Here is a 20,579-nt window from a genome sequence, read left to right on the forward strand (position 1 = left end):
CCACCATTCACCACAGATGAAGAGTACCACCAAATGCGGAATAGTAAAGCAGTTCATATGCATCTATTTTCATTTCTAAATCTCAATAATTTACCTGATTAGATCGTGGCTGAGGCACATTAGTGGAGACTGCAGAACCACAGCACTTCTTTGATGAATGCCCACAAGAACCTTGCCTTGTTTTTTTAAACACAGAACTAATGATGATGATAATTGACAAGGGCAGCCTCGGATGATTTCATAAATTCCTGGTACATGAGGTAGCAGCTATAGAAGCAACCTCGTCTCTTAGCTGCCAATAAACGGCAGGTATCCCTTCATGGCTTGGCAGGTAGTCAACCATCCCGAGCTCATTATCAAAACAAAGTGGCTCACTGCTACCAGTCTGTCTTAAACAAGACCAGTCACAAGTATACACATTCATTTCACGCATACGTTCTGTATATCCTGTTGTACAATCCATATAATCTGTAGTTGTTATTCAAAGAGAATAATGAAATATACATTACAATTTTGAATCCCGTTATGTAGGTTGACTGGATTCCCAGCCACAGATTAACATTTTGTGCAATTAAGCACAGCATAGTCACCAAGTCAGAACTTGTATACAATCCAGGGATGTTAGATATCTAAAAATTAAGCCCAGAAGTGTATTATATTTCAAGAACTACAGGAACAAAAACGAAAACTTCCTGATTGAGTGGTTGTTCACAGAAATCCAGATGCAAAACAGAGGGCCAGAGATGCCCAGATCACAGCACAGAACCAGGTTATGCTTGTGTTTCAGAGCAGTGTGGATTGCTGAAATATACCCTCCTCTTCTGTTAAAGGCAGCTGTACAGGGAAGGGAGTAGACCCCCATTCAGAAATCAGGAACATCCTGTCAACTGAATAGCTGGAAATACACAGACCAAAAGGCTGAGATAAACCTGGGGGCAGATGTGGGCATGACTTCTTTTTCCATTTCCATTTACTCTCCCTAAACCTACTGTTCATATTTGGATTTGCGGAAAATCCAGAGAGTGTAGGTTGATCACTACAGCTCGGGCTCAGGGTGATCTCAGGATAGCTGGTGAACAGCTGATATTCCTCCCTGTGGAGGAGGTGATGCTTAAACCTGGGTACAGATTACTCCTGCAGAGCCTGATCCTCCCACACAGCTCCTGAAAAGTGGTAACGCAGTGGGGGCAGGTGAAGGGGCTGCCTGCAAACATCTTCCTATGATCAGCATTCCTCAGAAAGGCTCTTTGACAAGAGGCAGGAAAATAAGGACACAGCCCAGAGGGATCCTGAGGGAGTGTGTGAAACGAGGACAGTGAGGTGAGCCACTGGTAATAATGCTGTAATAGAAAAAGATGGGGCAATTTGGATAAACTAGTGAAAGGCAATGCCAATGTCCAGATTGACCTCTGTAACAGGATTTTCTGTCAACACAATACGGCATTTACTGAGAGAAATTTAGAATCGCAGAATCATAGAACTGTAGTATCACCAAGGTTGGAAAAGACCTCAAAGATCACCCAGTCCAACCATCTACCCGCCAACAATATTTTCCCACTAAACCATGTCCCTCAGCACAACACCTAAACGTTTCTTGAACACCTCCAGAGACGGTGACTCCACCCCCTCCCTGGGCAGCCTGTGCCACTGCCTTACCACTCTTTCGGAGAATAAATTATTCCTAATATCCAAACTGGCTTTGCCCATGTTCCTGAAGATGAACATATTTTAAACGTGTGGTGAAACTTATGGGCTAGAATGGCCAATCTGGCATTTATGCAAGAAACAAATACTGCCTTGAGTCCTCACACATTGAGACATTTCCTGCAAGTGAGCAGGTAAAGACTGAAGCATTACTCAGCTCCTGTTTCAGTCTCACTTCTTTGTGTGTGACCTGCTTCACATCAGCTTTCTGTGCATGTGGCAGTTCAGCTTGCCTCCCTTAGGAACTAATTCCATGTTCCAGGCTAGCAAAAAAGCACTTTGTTCAGAAACACCTCAGCCTTTGGCTTTCCTTTTGTTTTTGTTGACTTTAGTTCATTCTTAGTCATTGTTGTGATAGCAATAGTATCCAAAGGCTGCTCTTTCCTAACTTCCACTAAGGATGCAAAATACTAATCACACACAGAGTAACAAAAATTAATATTTTTCCTTTCCAGTGCTGTGCAAATATTGACCAACTAGTCATCACAACAAACTACACAGACCAACATGATTGCTCTAGGTACCAACTCCAGCCCCTTGAGCTACATTATCCCCGAATCTGAGCTTCCTGGGATCTTCAGGCTTCCCTCCTGGTTGCATATCAGTTCTTTAGCACGATTCTTACTCATACTTCTCAGTCTTCCTACAGCGATAGTGGCTGTCCACAGCAATAATGATCCTCCACTGGTCACACAAAGTTAAAATGTCTTGATCATTTTGTTTTTCCCTGTCCTGCTTCCTTTTGGAATATTAGGGACCATCACCACTCCTTTCCTTAGTCTTTCATTTGTTCATCTAGTTTGACTACATATCAAAGTCATGGTGGAGTGGGAGAGGTGTTTTTAAAGTGGATGTACGATAATTCACACTTGGACTGGAGCATGGCTTTTTGGACCTCAGAGGCTGCTGCAATGTAAGAACAGCCAGTAGGCTGGGTGTTCCCATAAGAAAGTAACAATAGGGACCACTTGATAAAAGGTCCTGGCCATTATTTTCTCAAGGTGTATTTTCCAACCACTGCCATTTTAGTGAAACTGAAGAAATATATTCACTATCTTTACACTGTTTACTTGAACTCTACCATAAGGTGTTCTGTGTGCTGAGAAATACTTGTTTTTTATTCTAAGGTGATTTAAATAATTATTTTCCTAGTTACTAAAGCATTTGGGGAGCTTCCAGAATGAAAATGAACACAGAAACAGAGAACATTAACTACAATAATAGACAGCTGTCAGTACTACATGAACTATTTCATTACACTGACAAAGGGTCTTGAGAACATTGGTCTTAAATTGAAAGAATGTATTTTTACAGTACCAAGAATACTGCTGATACTGATTCAAGTGGAGCAATCTAATTTTTTCATTGTGGCACTACTGAAAATCTGGTCTTGTACATCGGTGAAACTACGTCTTTCAAAGTTAGCAGCACTGAAAATATAAATCCTTACGTTTTTCATTAATTAAAAAAGGCTTACAATTTCATTAACAATCCTTTCACTGGAGTGTATCATTTGGTTAATGGCAGCCTTGCACATTAACTTCCCTTGGCTTTGCCTTGGCCTTGTCACTCCTCCAACTGATTATTACCTAATTTGTAAAGTCTCCCAAATGGGTCATTAACTCTTAAATACATTTCTCCTGCTACTTGGTATATAACCTAGAAACAGCAGACTGTCAGAGAGACTGGCTTGGAAGTAGCTTATTCTGGGGGAGAGAAACTTAGAGAAATGCCAGATTAAAATTAAGTTTGTGAAATGAATCATGGCTTGAAATATCCTCGATACAGGTTTAAATAAGATGCTACACAGAATTTTTTTCCTGCAAGAGAAGACTGGCATCAGAACATATGCAAGCATATGTGCTCTTGCAAGCACTTGCAGTTCCTGCTGCTTCCAGTCCATAACAGCAATCATGCAACCAGGCTATCATCTAACTTGCTAGGCTATGAAACCCAGAAGATTCATGGGACCAAGTCCTGTGCCCCTGCCACAGTAACCTTCCCTCTCAGTCTTTCCAATTCAGCCTAGAAACCATGAGCCAAAGGCAGAGCAACCTGAGACCACAAGCAAATCAGTAGCACACAGTCTAAGTATATGAATTGCCCAAGGCACTGCTATATTCACTGACCAAATTAGTGATACCATCCACTGCCAAGCAAGAAAAGCAAAAGATCATTTGTTCTCTTTCAGCCAAAGGATATATTTTTGCATTTTTTCTTACTTTACAATCTGATGTAGGGCATGAGACTGAAATAAATCTATAAGACTGGATAAAAACGCTTTGTATGAACCTACTCACCTTCAAGCTGTTCATGTGAAACAGAATAAATAACTACTGGCCAGCAATATCTGAACTGCAGGCACTTTGAATGTGCGGTGTTGAATAAATTACGTTTCCACACAAAGAATGTAACACCTAAGGTATAACAACACTTCAACTTTTTCAACAGAATTCAACTTCAGTATTAGCAAGGGCTTCAGTTTGTTTATGCAGGTTATGTTTATGTTCTCCTCCTTCACTTCCATGAATCTTTCAAACTCTCTGTTTACTTACTTATTTTCAGTGCAATCATTTGTTTTTCAAAAGAGGCTATTGTAAGAGGCAGTAGTTTTACCTGATTTGAAGGGTGCCATCTGTATGTTTTATGCTCTTAGCAAGGACAAGACGTGATGTCCATTGAGAAGTAAGATTGTTGCTTGGTATTGCCCAATATATATCGATCTACTGAACATACTAGCATACTAAAATCAACATCCTCACTAGCATTTTCATATCAAACAAACAGCTCTCAATCACTATGAAATTCTCAAATAGTCATTTCCATAATTTTCCCCTGGAATAAGGGGGGGAATGTATACATTCTAGATACTTAGGACACCATGACCTTTATGCGGCATCATCAAAGGCAATATACAACCTCAAAACTGAAAAACAGAGGACTCTGTGACCAAAGGCTTTTAGTTGTTATTCAGAAACACCATTTTATTCAAGAAATCTGCTTTGTAACTTGTCCTGACAAATGTCACAGCTGGAGAAATCCTTCCTCTAAGGGGAGATTTATGATAGTTTTCTTTCTCTGTACTTTTTAGGAGACTGGATTCATCACATACAAACTGCTCTTTGATTGGTGTGTCCACATGCTCTGTTCAAAGAAATGAAATACACATATGGGGGAAATGACAATACTTGTTATCCACAGGTAACTTTTCGGCACAGAAATACCATCTGGCGCTGAGGTAGTAGTGTAGAACAATGTGTTTCTACTGTGGTAGAAACAGGATTTCCCGCAGAAAAAAAACACGCATCTTCTATTCTTCACACTGACCAACAGCCCAGATGGGAAGGTTGGAAGGCACACTCAGCACCCCAACAGATGGTTCTGAGTAGGGAGTGCCAAAACCCAGTGCACAGAAAGTTGCACTTCACAGGAGGATTTCAGCTGAGGAACATCTGTATCTTAGGAGAGGTCATGTTAGCAGCAGAGATGTCACAGGACGAAGCCCAGAGAAGAAGCAATTGTGAAGATAACCTAGTTCAGGATTTGTTACCTCTGAACAGCAAAACAGAAATGAGAATGTAATCGTCCTTCCTTGGAGAAAGCTCCAAGGAACCCCCATCAACCAATTTCTGTGACACAGCTCAGGCTTCCTGAGCAATTCTAGTTTCTAGTGTGATTTTCAAGAGGGTAAGGTTAGTCAGCATGGAAAGGACAAATAAATACAATTACAAAATCTGAGCAAGAATAGTCACTTAGGTCTTGGAAGCAAGAAAGTTACTGAATAGCTTTTTTGCTCAGAGTTAAAAGGCTACCCAACTCAAACTAAGAGAGTTCTAAATATCTTGAAAAGAACCAGTGCCTTTGTGGTTTGCATACTGAACTGAACACAGTGCAAGTCTTATCACTGAAGGATGATGCTTTCGGTAACTGGATACTCTATTGTGAAATAGCTGCTGCTGAACGACAGTTAGCCCAGTAAGCATACGGAATACCTTAAGCCATCAAAGTCTGTACTTTTTGTAGTGGAGATTAAATAATTTTGAACAACATGCATGACAAATGCAAAAAAATGTACTGTTTGGTGAATTAAAGTTTTAGAATGCCCAAGACAATATTCAAAAGTAATCTGATGTTCACAGTCAGTCTTCTCATATCTTTGGTTAGACTAGACATCATTATTACTGGAAAACAGTATGTTTTTTTTTTTTTTAAATATCTTCATGCAATCCAATTGAAAGACAAACCTATGATGCTTTAATAATCATTTTTCTTCTTCCACTTGCAAGTATTCCTGAATTAATATTCTATTTTAAAAATCAACATATAATTTGATTTTAAAAGGCACTGTAGCCTTGTCCAATGTGCAGAGTATTTAAGTCCAGCTAAAAGTTCATCAGCTATAAATTAGTGTAATTCACATATAAAAATGCTCTTTATGTTTACATTTTAGGAAATAAGCTAGTCTCAATTTTCTTAAAAGTAGGCACTTAAAACAACCTGTACTTGGCCAAAAATAACATCCATCAGTTTTTCATTGCTGAATAACTCCATCAGCACTTATCAGATCAATACAGACAGCTGATCATCATGTATTAGCATCCCAAAGTAGACACTGAAGCTTCAGTCTTCCTTGTTCTTTCTTATTTCCCTTGTTTCACAGAAAGGTGTAACATGTTTGAAGACGACAGCTGGAATTTTCCTGCAGAATAAGTCACAGCAACTGTCTTCTGTGCAATTTGAAATAGACCTTGTTGAACCAACCATCTGAACCACGTGCATGTTCTTAAACAGGAATACCCCAGTACCCATCCGCTCTAAGAGGTTGCAGCTAAGGCTAAGCACCCATGCTAAGAGCTACTCATCAGGCACTGACTTATAGGAACTGTTTCTTTTGTCACACACTGCTTAACCATGAATTGTGATGGTCCAGAATGGACAGTATTCTTCTTTGTCCTGAGCCACAGGAAACCTCCTTGGTTATTTTGATGTCTGACCAGATATACTGATGCAGAACCCATCCTACTTGTCCCTGAGCCAAAAATATTTGTTCCAACGGTGCTGGCTGTTTCAACAGCCAGTTAACATCAGGGTGAAGCCATGTCATTATTTCCCTGAATAACCAGGGTAAGGAGGGGGTGGGGGATACTGTATTGAAGTCTGTGGAGTTGGAGTATAAGGTGGAGGTAGATCAACAGGGTACTCCATTTCATGTTCATAACTGTATGGTGGTGGAGTCACTAAAATGGGAAAAGGAAGAAGAAATAGTTAAAAAACAGTACTTGTCATATTCATGCATTTTCTAGTTGACATTCAGACTTCCATAGAACAGATGTAAAGTCTACTGACAAGATATTTACCTTCTTCAGGCTATAGTCACTATAGTTTCACTTTATGTCAGTGCAAGTCCTTTTTCATTGCCCTTTTTCACTGCTTATCCTTGTGACCACAGACATGTGCTGTTAACAGTGTTTGAGTGGCCATATGGCAAATGATACCAGGATGATGTGGCAGAAAAATAGTTTTTCAGAGGAGAAAGATTGGGTTTTCATCAGATCTTTTCCCTCTCACCCTCTTCATCAGCAACACAGATTTATGTTGCCTACAAATAATGATGTAGCCAGGGCCTTCACTGATCTCTGACACATCCTTTGGATGCCCAGGAGATGTGTGACATGCCATGCCAAACAGGGCAGAAAGCTCCTTGCAGCACAGCAACATCACAGCTTCTGGGGCAAATGTGGAGATCTTTCTAGGATGCTCCCAGGTTTTAGGCTGAGGAATAACAGAGCTTTCTTTTTGTTCTCCCTGAAGGAAACTTCTGAAGAGAGCCCTGTGTTTGTAAACTTGATCACTCATTCAGGAAAAAACCCACAAAAATACTTGGAAATAGCTGAAAACCTTTTCTTCAATTACTTCTACTAACCTTAGAGGAGGATTAATTCAGTGATCAAAAAGACAAGTGCTGTGAAATTACAGTGTGGTAGGAACTGAAGGCCCCATATAAAAACCCCATTACAGTAGTGTATGTGTTTTCAGCTTGAGTCTGCCCTTTCTCAGCTCATGTCACCATGGAGCCCCTTCATTTCCAGCAGATTGGAATCAAAATATCACTTTAACAGAATGAAAACAGAAACCTAAGATGTTTGTGATGGGGAGAAGAGACTCAAGACCCAGTGTGGCAGGAAAAGCACTCCCTGCTCTCTGAAAACCTGTCTGCCACTGTGGCTGAGGCCAAAGGAAAAGCATCTCCTCATTTGCTGTTCTTGTTCAAAACTGGCAATGGCATGGGGAAATACCGGACACAAACCTTACAGAAAAGCCAGTTTAGTCATTACTACAGAAGTGTTCATGACAATGGGGAACACAGATACCATTTTGGAGTTTGACCCATCCTCCAAAAAGTGCTGCTGCTGAGATGAAGAACTGCTCTGAGGAACAGGGGGAATGCAGAGTCAAACTGCCTGGAGATGGAGAGATGGGGGTGAGTCATAGCAGGAGCAGACTTGGGGAGGAAAAGGCTACAGCCCCAGAGCCTTCATTTTGCTGTCGTTTTTTACAGCTTGTGGTGACTGCTAGATTCTAAAGTGGCTTTTCAGCAATTCGTGGTAGGGAATATTGCAGTTTTATTTCATTACTCATCTCTCTATGCAAAACAATGTTGCCATGATAAGGATGATAACAGCTGGTTTTAGTTTAACGGAAAAGTAAGAGGATGAAGGAAAGAAGAGACACTAAGAGCAGTGGATGTGATAAAGGAAGACATATTAAATATTGCATAGCTTGCTTTTAAGTATACTTAATGCACCTGGGGTTTGCAGCAACCTTTGCAACTGAAGGGAATATAAAAGCGAGGGATCTCTAAGAGTGGGAGGAGGGGACTTCATCTGTGAAAAACCATTGCCTTTTATTACAGTGAACTCTGTTATCCCTAGGCAGTTGCTCCTGGATTTGTAATTAATCATGTCACCAAAGCAGAGACATAGCTGCATTGCATAAACACTGATGCTGCTCCCAGGATCAGCCTTGCTCTTCAACAACGTAGTCATACTGACATGGTGGGGGTCCCAGAAAAGTAACCCTCGTAGCTTGATGGAGAACTGCCTTTGGTGCTCCTGTACCCAACATCTTGCAAGCAGGGAGCTAAGAGGTGTGGCGCAGAGAGCAGCTCTGCACAGAGCTAGCTCAGAAACTGCCAGATGTACCAGCTCCCATTCACCAAGGGCACAGCTACACTGGAACAGATGTATAAGGGGCCCCTACTGTCCTTTGGGGTGCCTCAGATCCTGGCCCTGTGCCTCCCCTGGTGCTGCCCTGCATGTGAAAAAACTATTATATCAAAATTGTAATCCACTGACTCGCCTGTGCTGAGCACATCTGGTACTAAGCTTGAGATGACATGCACTGTCAGACCCCTGCTATCCTTCACCAAGCACAACAGCCATCTCTGCTGCTTGCTCCAAGTTCAGAACAAGGAAGAAAATCGATTAATTCCTCACCAGAGAGCCTCTGGCACGTTGAGAAAGCCTGCCCTGTGCAACACAGTGCTGCTCTGAGCGGGGCTTGAGCATGCTGCTGCCATACAGCTGTGCTGATGCAGCATCTGGCCAGACCTCATTAGCCACTGCCCTAATGAACTCTGTGCACACCGAGCTGTCTTGCGATTCTTCAGCAGGGAGCCATGCTGTTCCCCGCAGATCAGGAAGAGTCCATTCCTGCACCCACATCCCCATACACTGTGAGGCCAGGGCTACCCACAGCTACACCTCATCAGGAGCTCAGGCCCCAGTGGCACCCGGCCTCCTTACCTGGGTAGGTGCTGATGGTGTTGATGTGTGTTGTCCGGATGACCCCCACTCGAGTGCCACGGTTGTTCTTCATGCACATGCAGATGCAGATGGCAATCCCGGCGATCACTCCCATTATGAAGACGATGCCAAAAACAATTCCAGCTATTGCCGTGCCTCTGCAAGGGGAATGGAAATACGCAGTAAGTCTCAGCCAAATAATGTTTAAAAAACAGAATTCTTTCCTCAGGAGTGGCCTCCATTTGAGCAAAAAAGAAAAAAAAAAAAAAGTGCACAGTGATTATTGCAAATGCTACAAATTTTGATCCATGAGGATATCTGAATAGAAGAAATGAAAGATTTCAGAGACCAAAAGGAGAGACTGTTTTGAAGACACCTTTGTAATTGTGCCAGATCACTCTCCTGACTTACTTATTGTATGTGAAATCTTCTCATTCCAGGACCTTCTGCATTTAAACATTTCAATATTACCAAGAATAACTTCCTCCCTTTCTCCTCATCACACAAGACTTCTTTATCCTAAAGGCATTGGTATGATTTTCTTTTTAAGAGAAAGTGCAAACTACTCCCAGTAATATATTCCAGAAGCATCCCAAAGCGCCTCCATGCTGTGCTTCCACAAGAATGTTTTTGTCTTTATTTTATCTTGGGTCAAAAAGTCCTTCTGCTCTGCTTCTGAGCCCAGTGATTAAGGAGAGCCTGCTCTTCTTGAGGGTGAGTACCAAAAAGCAAAGCAAGTGCCCATCCTTTTGCACATCTGCTGCTGCAGCCACCACAAGTATTTGAGGCTTAAATTATTTCTTTTAAAATGGTCCAAGGGAAGGAATTTAGCTCAGCCCCTGAAGTAATGAATCAGACTTTCCTTGAAATCATACAGAGAAAGGACAGGAAGCCTCATCACACTGAGACACGGGAGAAAAGCCTCACTAAGAGACATTGAGGTGCTCCCAATAATACTGAGGGCAAAATGAGCCTTTCTCATGAACATACAGTTCGCTGGAGTTTGTTGTTAGGCAGAGGAAGTGAAACGATATGTGAATGGCAGTATTTATAGCCTGTCCTTTTATGAAACAAAGCAGTGACCTGCCAGAAATGTTCTTACTCTGTGAATGGCTTCTTCAAGCAAAGATTTCAGGTAGCAGCCTTGCCGGAAACTTTTTCACTGGGCATTTTATTCAACTCAAATTGACAGTTTGGTCAAGAGGAATAAGCTCCACTAGGAATTATTGTAGTGCAGAAAATAAAAATGGCACTGCAATACCGCAAAGATAAATAATGAAAGGAGTCTAAACACAGTTTAGCTTCCCCACACCAACAGTAAGCAGCAGGCCTGGCTTCCAACATGTTGATAGCCTATTAGCTTCCACATAGTCAGCAAGAGTCAGGGTACACTCAATATTTGAAAAATCAGGATTGAAACATCCTTTTATTTAGGAATCCAAGTATGAATTTAAGAGTTTGTTTTTAGGTGCCAACTATTCAGGAACTTGGATGAGATTTGCAGTACAAATACAGAGTTGTACAGCACAAGCAAACACAATTTGCTATCTTACTAAAATACACTACCAGGGAACTAAATCGCTCTCTGCTGCTATGTAGAAATAAATGAAGGATGTGCAGGTACAGTAAGCCTGTTAGTATTTTGCAGAACACATAAAGGTTGAACTTACGAAATGCAAAATCATGGCAGCAAGCACTTGGCCACAAAACCAGTAGCTTAAAAGCCATTTTGGAGCATGGCTGTGACCAAGTACTTTGGTATTCACCAGTATGAATAACTTCTTACAGACATCTCCACTTTCACTTCACTATCACCTTCACCAGCAGCATCGTGGTGACAAGGAATGTTCTTACACCTAAACCACTCCTCTCCCAGGAGGAAGAAACAGAAGCAGCTACCACTTACCACTGGCCTCAGGACCTGTGCAGCATACTGGCAACCCAGGTAGGCCCTGCCAGGCCAATCTTCCAGAAATCACAACAATTTTCTGTGCTCCTGATTGGCTGCACACTGAGGAAAATGTAAGTTCCAGCCAAAAGGCTGACAGATGTGGGTAACACACAAAATTGCACACACATATAGCTAATATATAATACAGTTACTTTCCAAGGGATACATTAAAAATTCTGCCTTAATAAAGTCAATTTCCAGTACCATTCAAATAGTTTCTCAGCTGTTTCCAGAGGCAAAGTTGCATGGATGCCATTTGGTTACCTGTCCCAAGCCATGGTTTGCACTAGCACCACAGAAAACACACTTCATGCACCAGTGCCCACCAGCCACCCCAACTCGCATTCAAAGCCCCCTTCCCCCTTATGCATGAACTGTTATTGCTCCAGAGCAGTGTCACTCCACTAACTCAAGCACAGATTCAATGACACCCTACATGAGAAATAAGAGTGTTCGTAAGGAACGGAAAAAAGACAGCAGAACGTTGGATACTATCTTCAAGAAGAGTTTTCATTGTTCCCAGGAAGTTACACAGATACTTATCCACTTGTCAGCTTGCTTTGGGTGACAGAAGAGAGACCTGAGGCCTTCCTTGCAGCCCTGCAGGTTCCCCTGGTCATCCTTGGGCGGTGCAGACTGACCGGCCCTGTTCTGACTCTGCACAGAGGCATGGGCAGGGGAGGACACAGCTGCAAACAGCCCATCTGTGTCTGCCTGCATCTGAGATTCAGAACGAGCTAGGTTTGGCTCCTACGTATATATGCCTAAAATCCATCCGCAAAGCTTCCAAGCCTGAAAAGGCCTCACAGTCCAAACATAACTTCTGCCAGGCTAGAGAGCTCAGTAAGCAAATCAAGGAGTATCAGCTAGCGGATTCTTGTGCTGGTCTCTAGCGTGGCTCCTGCTGGTACAGCTACGAAGTGGAACCAAAAATGGTCACTAAACAAAACATTCATCTGCTCATCTCTGTTGACAAAGCTGGTAAGTGCAAGTCTTGTTTGCGGCTCTGAAACCAGGACAGAAAGTGGTTTAAATAGCCAGGCCTACTGCTGCTCCTGCATTCATGTTTTCACACCGCAGTGGTAAATTTAGACCATCCATGGGCAGTTACGCAAAGAGAGCCTGAGATACAGAGAAGGAGATGTAGGTCACTTTTTAAATCTGGCTGCAGCCTGACTGAGCATCAGCAGAGAGGCATTTGCTGGCTTTGGTGGGATCCAGATCAGAGCCAGAGTCACACAGGTTGAACTGCTACAGCGACTGAGTGTTCCACTTTAAGGGGCTTTAGTGGGGATGACATGGGGAGATGCGCTCTGGCACGGGAGTACTGGCAGTGATTGAGCCACATGCATGCCCTGACGCAGGGATCTGCGGCACAACAGCTCTGGTAAAGCCCTGTGATGATATTTTCCATTTTATCTCCACCACAAAGCTTTTCAAGGTAACCTGCCTAAGAGATAAAGGACACTGTAGAGCAAAAGAAGACCTAGAAACCACACAGCAGAGTCACATAGCAACTAGGAAGTTTGAAATAGAGGGAAAACCTTGAAATGGAACAATTTGAAGGAAAACATTGTGCAAAGTCATTTACAGAAACAAAAACATGGGAAGAGAGAAAGTGCCAGAGAAGAACAATGCACAGGAAAGTAAAGAGGGAGAGGGGGAAAATAACTTTTAAGTGTGGAATTGTCAGGAGAAATTGTCAGGGTAAAAATCACATACAAAGAAACAGCTTTGGGAGTGTTTCCAGCAACATCCCACTGGAAAGAACATAAATCTCATTTATGGCTTAATGCTGCTGGTCAGAGAGAGCCCTGTGCAGGGAATCAGAGCTACGGGAGGGCTGGAGCCAAGCAGAGGGCATGGCCATGGTGCCCAGGGACAGACATGCCATTGCTTGCTGGGCCTGGTGATCCAGGTGTTTTACACAGCTAACAGGGCAACACCAGCTGCTGCTCCAACCTGTGAATGCTAGGGTTGAGATGACTAGAGAACACGAGAGATACTGAAGAGCAGCCCTGTTCCTTCAGGTCTTACCAAGCAGGAATGAAATTCACATGGTACCATTTTCCCCTTCAGAAAGCTGGAGATTTGGGATGTAGGCAAGCAAAGTGGATGACAAATCTGCTCAGATAAACACTGCAACCATGGTCATCTCCACTCTGGGGCCCATGGATCTTTGGGCCTAAAAAACTTGCAGCTCAACAGGTTAGTGCTTCTGAAAGGAAGCACGGGCATCAATTTTTAAATGTATGATCAAAATCTGGGAGCCAAGTCTTCACAGCCTGCACTGCTATAAGGCATGGACTCCTTAGTTTGTTGTCATCCTTATACTGCTGTAGTTTTTCCTTCTTGGATTCTGCCCTGACTTTACATGTGGTATTGCCTGGAGCATTAAACTTTGCCTAGAAGTCTGGCTTATTAGTACAAAACTTCGAAGATGAGGAAAAACCTTTCCATCACCTTTTTCAGAAAGCCCACAGACCATAATGTCCTCCAATGATGATGATGGGAGGCAGGTTTCACTTTGTGCATCTACCAGCATCCTTGCCAGACAGTACCCATGGGTGCCTCCCTGGGACTGGGTGCTGTCTGATGCAGTGCTCACCATCCCTATCTCTTTGTCTTCTCGTTGCGCATGTGCCTGTGTTGTCCTTCACAAGCAGGTGTTTTCTCTTGATTTCTGTTTCCTTCAGCCCCTCCCTCCATGGCAGACCTTTAAAGGCTTTCTTAAGCTGGAAAACGGAATAGGAGCAAGTAGCCAAAAAGATGCCTACAGAAGACTGAAAGAAAAGTGCAAAAGCCTGTGTTTCTCTCAGCCTCCCCTAATGTTTTGCAGCTCAAGCAGCTCTCTAACCCAGACACATCTGTTTGTGTTTTAACTGGATCCCTTTCTGCACTGCCCATGATTTGACAGACCTTTAGCATCACACCCGGCAGCCAGCTCCCTCCCATCCTGCAGGAGCCCTATCCTGGTTGCTTTGTGTATGGTGAATCTGATCATTCTGGTCACCCGTGCTTGCACTTCTCATCCTGTTCTGTTGGCTTTTGAGAACTGCATGCAGTATTTAGGATGCAGCAGATGCATGTACTACACAAAGGCATACTAAATTTTCTGGTTTGTTCTCTATTTTTTTTCTAGATAACCAACGATATTAGATCTGGGCTTTTAGGCTGTCATACGGTTGGGAGCTGAGATTTTATGGAACTGTTTACCATAATTCCAAGTCTCATTTCTGAGAGGTAACATTAGCTTGGAGTCTATTGTTTCATGTGAGAGTTAGGGCTGTTTTTCCAAGTACGCATCAGATAATGTTCATAGGCCCTGGGTTTCCTGCTATGAGGCTTGGATGTGTGTCTTCTGCTGGAGGACACAGGTTAACCTAGAACAGGAGAACTTATGCCACTAGATTTTCAAAAATCCAGCTCATTTCATAGCATTCTGTCAATTTAGAAATAATCACTGCAGAAGAGGTAGAGCTCTGCACCAAAGATGCGTTTCTACTGGCATAAAAGTGTTTTCATTCTGTAATAGCTTATGTTAGCAGAAACATGAGGAAATCAGTATTCCCACTTTGCTTTCACTGTATTTCATTTCCCTTTGACTGCAAGAATGATGTGCCATTTTCAGTCTTCACTTTGGTCAGCCGATCTCTTCCATCTCATCATCTTTCCTAATTTCCAATACGTTTTTAGTCCTCCAATTAATTTCTTGACAAACCTCTATGATTTGCTGGCACTGCATCTCTAGAATAATAAGAATAATAATGCAAGTAATACCTTTTAGAATGCTACAGCTAAGACTAATATATACTCTTTATCCTTTTTTTCCCTTTCAAGCATTCAAAAAGAAGCACATAAGGGATTTTTTAAAATCATTCTCTGGGATAAAATAAAATATGAAGAAATTTATGATCTTTGATCTTTTGATCCAGTGATCAGCATTTTGAAAAATGTACTCTTTGAACTCTTAATCAGACTTGATGTTACTTGCGGGGGGGAGGGGGGGTGATATTTATTTAATTTGGTTGGCAAACCTCAGTTTACTCTGACAGCAGAAGTGCAGCAGTCTCACATGCAGTTTTCTCCTGAGTGCACTGGAGCAAGCAGACCTGCTCTGGGCTTTTTTCCCATCTTCACAATTGCTCTGTTCTTCTAATAAGTGCAAAACCATGTAGTGAGTGCTCCTCCAAGTGGCTTTGCTGTCAAGGGCAGTTTGGCTTTATGTCCAGGGTACCTCAAGAGCCCCTCAGCTAAAAATGAATTACAAATATTCTGTGGATTTTGCATTGGGCTGCTGGAAGTCAAAATCTAGTAGTAACTGTAGTCATATTTAATGGATAAAACCAGTTTACTGCAGCTTACAACACTGCAATCTGGTTGAAGGGACTGCCCCACTGCTCTGCACTGGTGTGACCTCACCGTGAGCACTACGTGCAGTTTTGGGTGCCTCAATATAAGGACATACAACTATTAAAAAGCGTCCAAAGGAGGGCTATGAAGATGGTGAAGGGTCTGGAGGGGAGATGTGTGTGGAGTGGCTGAGACCTCTTGGTTTGTTCAGCCCAGAGCAGAGTAGCTGAGGGGAGGCCTCATGGCGGCTGCAGCTCCTCCCAGGGAGCAGACAGACAGCAACAGGGTCCAAGGGAATGGCATGGAGCTGCACCAGGGGAGGGCCAGGATGGGTGTAGGCAAACGTTCTCAGAGGGCTGTGGGCATGGAACAGGCTGCCCAGGGCAGTGGGTGTGGCCCCAAGAGCCAGAGTTGAAGAAGTGTTTGGACAACACTCTCAGACATAGGGTTTGATTTTGGGCGGTCATGTGTGGAGCCAGGAGTTGGACTCAATGATCCTTGTGGGTCTCTTCTAACTCAGAACGTTCTAAGCATCTATGTTTGTTGATGATGCTGAGTGGTGTAGTCAATACAACAGAAGGAAGAGATGCCATCCGGAGAGACCTGGACAGTCTTCAAAAGCGGGCCCATGAGAACCTCATGAGGTTCAGTAAGGCCTAATTCAAGGCGCTGCACTTGGGTTGGGGTAATCCTAGATAGGAGTACAGACAGAGAGAAGAACTCATTGAGAGCAGCCCTGTTGAGAAGGACTTGGGGGTCCTGATGGATAAAAAGCTGGACATGAGCCACTGGTGTGTGCTTGCAGCCCAGAAGGCCAGTGGTACCCTGGGCTGCAAAAAAAGAGGGGTGGCCAGCAGGGAGAGGGAGGGGATTGTCCCCCTCTGCCCTTGTGAGGCTTCATCTGGAGTACTGCATCCAGGCCTGGGGCCCCCAGCAGAAGAATAAGTGGAGCTGTTGGAGTGGGTCCCGGGGAGGGCCATAAAGATGATCAGAGGGCTGGAGCACCTCCCCTATGAAGAAAGGTTGAGGGAGTTGGGATTGTTCATCTTAGAGAAAAGTAGGCTCCAGGGAGACCTCAATGCAATCTTCAAATACTTGAAAGGAGCTTACATACAGGAAGGGGAATGACTTTTTAAGCAGATAGATAGAGAATAAGGGGGAATGGATTTAAGCTGAAAGCAAGGAGGTTTAGGTTTGATGTTAGGAAGAAATTCTTCACTCAGAGGGAGATGAGGCCCTGGCACAGGGAGCCCAGAGAAGCTGTGGGTGCCCATCCCTGGAGGTGTTCAAGGCCAGGGTTGATGGGTTCCTGGGCAGCCTGATATAGTGGTTGGCATCTCTGCACACAGCATGGGGATTGGAACTAGATCATCTATGATGTCCCTTCCAATTCAAGCCATTCTATGATTCTATGATTTCCATGAAGCTATGATATAGCTATCAGTCCAGGTATCTATGGCTGAGCCTGCAGACCTTCTCACCACAGTTCTACTGCCACAGGAGGAAGAAACCAAGAAACAGACTGAAAAATCATCTAATTTAGAAACCAGTGAAACAGTCAGCTGGATGCTGCCTCCTGTTTTAAATTAAATAATTAGTTTGCAGAGTAGCAGCTCAAATCATCTAGCTTGCCTTTGAAGCTTAGCTTTGCAAACCGTACATAGACAAAATTCCTACCGGAACTTCCTTTAAAGGCAAGTTTTACAACATTAAGGAAGACAGTGATTGATTGTATTCGTAAACAAATCTTGTCTATTAAATCTGGGTACAAACTGTGTTTGGGTGATATCCCCTTCTTTTGTTCCTATTCATTTGGATCTAAGGTGTGCTATTAATGTTTAATTCCTTCAAAATTTTTTCCTCCGTGCCCATCTCTCTCTGCCTTATTATTTTCATGAGATTACTAACTCAAGCAGCAAAATATCCTGAGTCATAGGGGAACAATGAAAAGGTAGTGGGTAAACATCCTGACCTCCTTCCTTCCAGGTACTGATGACAGGTCACCATTTGAGACTGCTCCATATTGTTAAGCTACGTAATCTTGCAAAGGGTTAAAGGCTAGCACTTTCTGTCTTTTAGTATTACCAATGCATGAGCAATAGGGTACCTTCCACAGCTTGTTAAAAAGCTGCAGAGCCAATGAAGTGTAACTGGTGCCCCTGCAAAACGACAGAAAAAGTCATATAAACTGCAAAACAAAAGGCCTGTAATTACAGCTTGTTCTGTAAGGTTTGGGCTACCCTTGCAGAAACTCTTTGGACAATTTGCCTTGTGAGAAATATGTAGATGTTTTATGCCTACTTCCTTTATGCGAAACTATAGGCTTTTTTGCTGGAGGTGCTGCTTGACCAGGAGGGCTGCAAAGTGCCTCAAATAAGTGATGCTGTAAAGGTGCGTACAGCCCAGTGTAGCTGCTAAAGTAACGGGAGAGCAGAGGAAGCTGGCAGTAGCACCCTTCTCACTGTTCTGAACTGCTTCCTCTGCCTGTGTCCCATGAGACTGACACCCGCCCTGCTCATAAGGTGGAAGGCAGGGATCAAATTGTTTCCCTCCATCTTAAGAGTCAGGGCCTGGAGCAGGGCTCCCCCAGAAACAATGTAATAGAGGGATTGATGCATGAAACACAGCTGGGAGGTGCACGCTGCCACATAGCAACCACGTTACTTAACACACAGTAGTGTTATTAACTGATTGTGGTTACGCAAACGCATTTTGATCAGTCTCAGACTGTCCAGCATTTTCATCAGACTGGTTTTGAAACTCTGAGTCAGTCTGGCTGACAGTTCAAAATTTTCATAACATTAAAAAATATATATAAAAATGCACAATGAAATTAAAATGAAATTTTTAAAAAGTCAGAAATACAGAAGAACTGGAGGGTGGAAGAAGCAGGATTTTTTTTTAACTTATCTGAAGGAATTCTAATTAAGATGCTGTCAAAGTTTCCAGTTATGATTTTCCACCCTCATCTCCCCTTGCCTTCCTCTTGTTCTGCCTTTCTCTGTTCAGACATCCTCTCCTGTTCCCTGCAGTCATGACCTTCCCTCACTCTGTAATGTGCTTCATATGTTTTCCTGGAAAGGAAGCAGAAGCCATAATGCAATTTCCACTTTTCAAAATGTTCCTCATTGTGCTCACGAATTCAAGGTCCAGCCCAGTGTTGTCTTAAATAGAAAATCATGGCACAACTGCACCTAAAGCACCTCTCCTTACTTCAGGCATTTTTATTCTCTTTATGCCTGCAGTTTGCATTGCTGTCCGAGCCTGCCTTTCAAACACTTTCTGAATCAACAACAATGGGAGAGGCTGAAATCACTGCCCAACTTGCAGCCCTCTGAGAGTCAAAGTGCACTATGTCAGGATGATGTGGTGGGTTTCCAAGAAGATCACAAAGTTAGCAAACCCAGCGACAACTCACTTTTGTTTACCGGGTAGAAACACTTCAGAGAAACCCAGGAATATTATCTTTCTGGTAATTCCTAACAAACTTTCTGCAAATAATTTATACCAGCTTCTGCAAATGCTTGACTTTGCAAACTCCATAAGCTCAGTTCAGGAGAATCCTGCAGTTCCCCTCCTGGGAAGCTTTTGCACTAAGAGCCCAATTTACTGAAAGAAGGGAGATTTAAGTTAGATGTTAAGATGCAGTTCATTACTTGAGGGTGGTGAGGTGCTGGCACAGGCTGCCCAGAGAAGCTGTGGTGCCCCATCTCTGGAGATGAACAAGGCCAGGTTGGATGGGGCCCTGGGCAGCCTGAGTGGGTGGGGAGCAGCCCTGCCCACAGCAGTGGGATGGGGCTGGGTGGGCTTTGAGCTCCCTTCCAATCCAAGACATACCAAGATTCCACATCTCCAGCCATCATGCCTGACAGATCCTGAAATCTCTGAGCATGTAACAGTCAGACATGCCTAGTTTTACACTGTTTTTTTTTTTTTTTTACGCAGTTGCCAGAAAGGTTGATAACTCAGCAATTTTTAGCATACTTGCTCCATGCTTCAAGCCTGTATCAAACGCTGGAGGCAGCCAGTGATCTGCCAGGGAACAACCTGCACAGGGCTAACCAGTTGGTTGGAGGAATAAGTGAGAAGTCACCCAGGGCACATAAGGCTTTCTCTTTCTTAACAGGCCTGCATGTGTGACCTAGCTGCTATCCCTGAGCACTGAGGCACAAGCCACAGCATCATGAACTAACCGTCCTCTGCTGTCCTCTGAAAGTAAGGAAAGGAGATAAACTGGTTGTCGGAAAAAAACAATAACAACAAAATGAGTAGTGCTCTCCTCCGTGTTTCTCTTGGGTAGAGGGGTGAAAGAAGACAGGCATCAGGATGACTTTCCTCAGCAGCTGAGAGCTGGGATCTGATTCCTGGCCATGGCACCATTCAGGCTTTCCCAGAAATGCTCATGCTGGCACAGCAGAGCAGGATTGTGTGGTTTAGGAGGGCTGTGCTGGAAAAGCCTTCCCCATTCCCAGTGGCAGCACAAATTTGTAACAAACTCAGATGGCCATGTGTCTCTTGCCCAAACTCACTGACTGAGTCAACTGAGGTAACTGCACTTTTTTTCCTTGCCAGCTAAATCCTTTTCAGGATAGGGTTGTCTTTGAGAGGCAAAATATAACTCTGAGAGAGGGTTATTATTTGGTTTGCTAATGAGAAACCTGTTTGCATTATGTAAATGTGCCTCTTCTAGGCTGTGACCCTGAGGTTTCCAGGTTCCCTTCTGGGGCTCCCACACAAGCTATGCTTCATGTATTCTATCTCAAAAT

General features: G+C 43.3%; 1 protein-coding gene across 1 annotated transcript in view; it reads right to left on the reverse strand.

The window, feature by feature from the left end:
• The window catches only part of CYYR1 (cysteine and tyrosine rich 1), a 58,119-nt gene continuing 42,201 nt past the window's right edge, over positions 4,662-20,579 (reverse strand). The window contains exons 3-4 of the mRNA XM_021403772.1: positions 9,510-9,667; positions 4,662-6,941 (exon numbers count right to left, since the gene is read on the reverse strand). Of these exons, the coding sequence (XP_021259447.1) occupies positions 6,808-6,941; positions 9,510-9,667 (292 nt within the window). The 3' untranslated portion in view covers positions 4,662-6,807. The remainder of the gene's footprint in view (positions 6,942-9,509; positions 9,668-20,579) is intronic.

The sequence above is a fragment of the Numida meleagris genome, chromosome 1 (assembly GCF_002078875.1).
Source record: "Numida meleagris isolate 19003 breed g44 Domestic line chromosome 1, NumMel1.0, whole genome shotgun sequence".
NCBI classification, from domain to species: Eukaryota; Metazoa; Chordata; class Aves; order Galliformes; family Numididae; genus Numida; species Numida meleagris.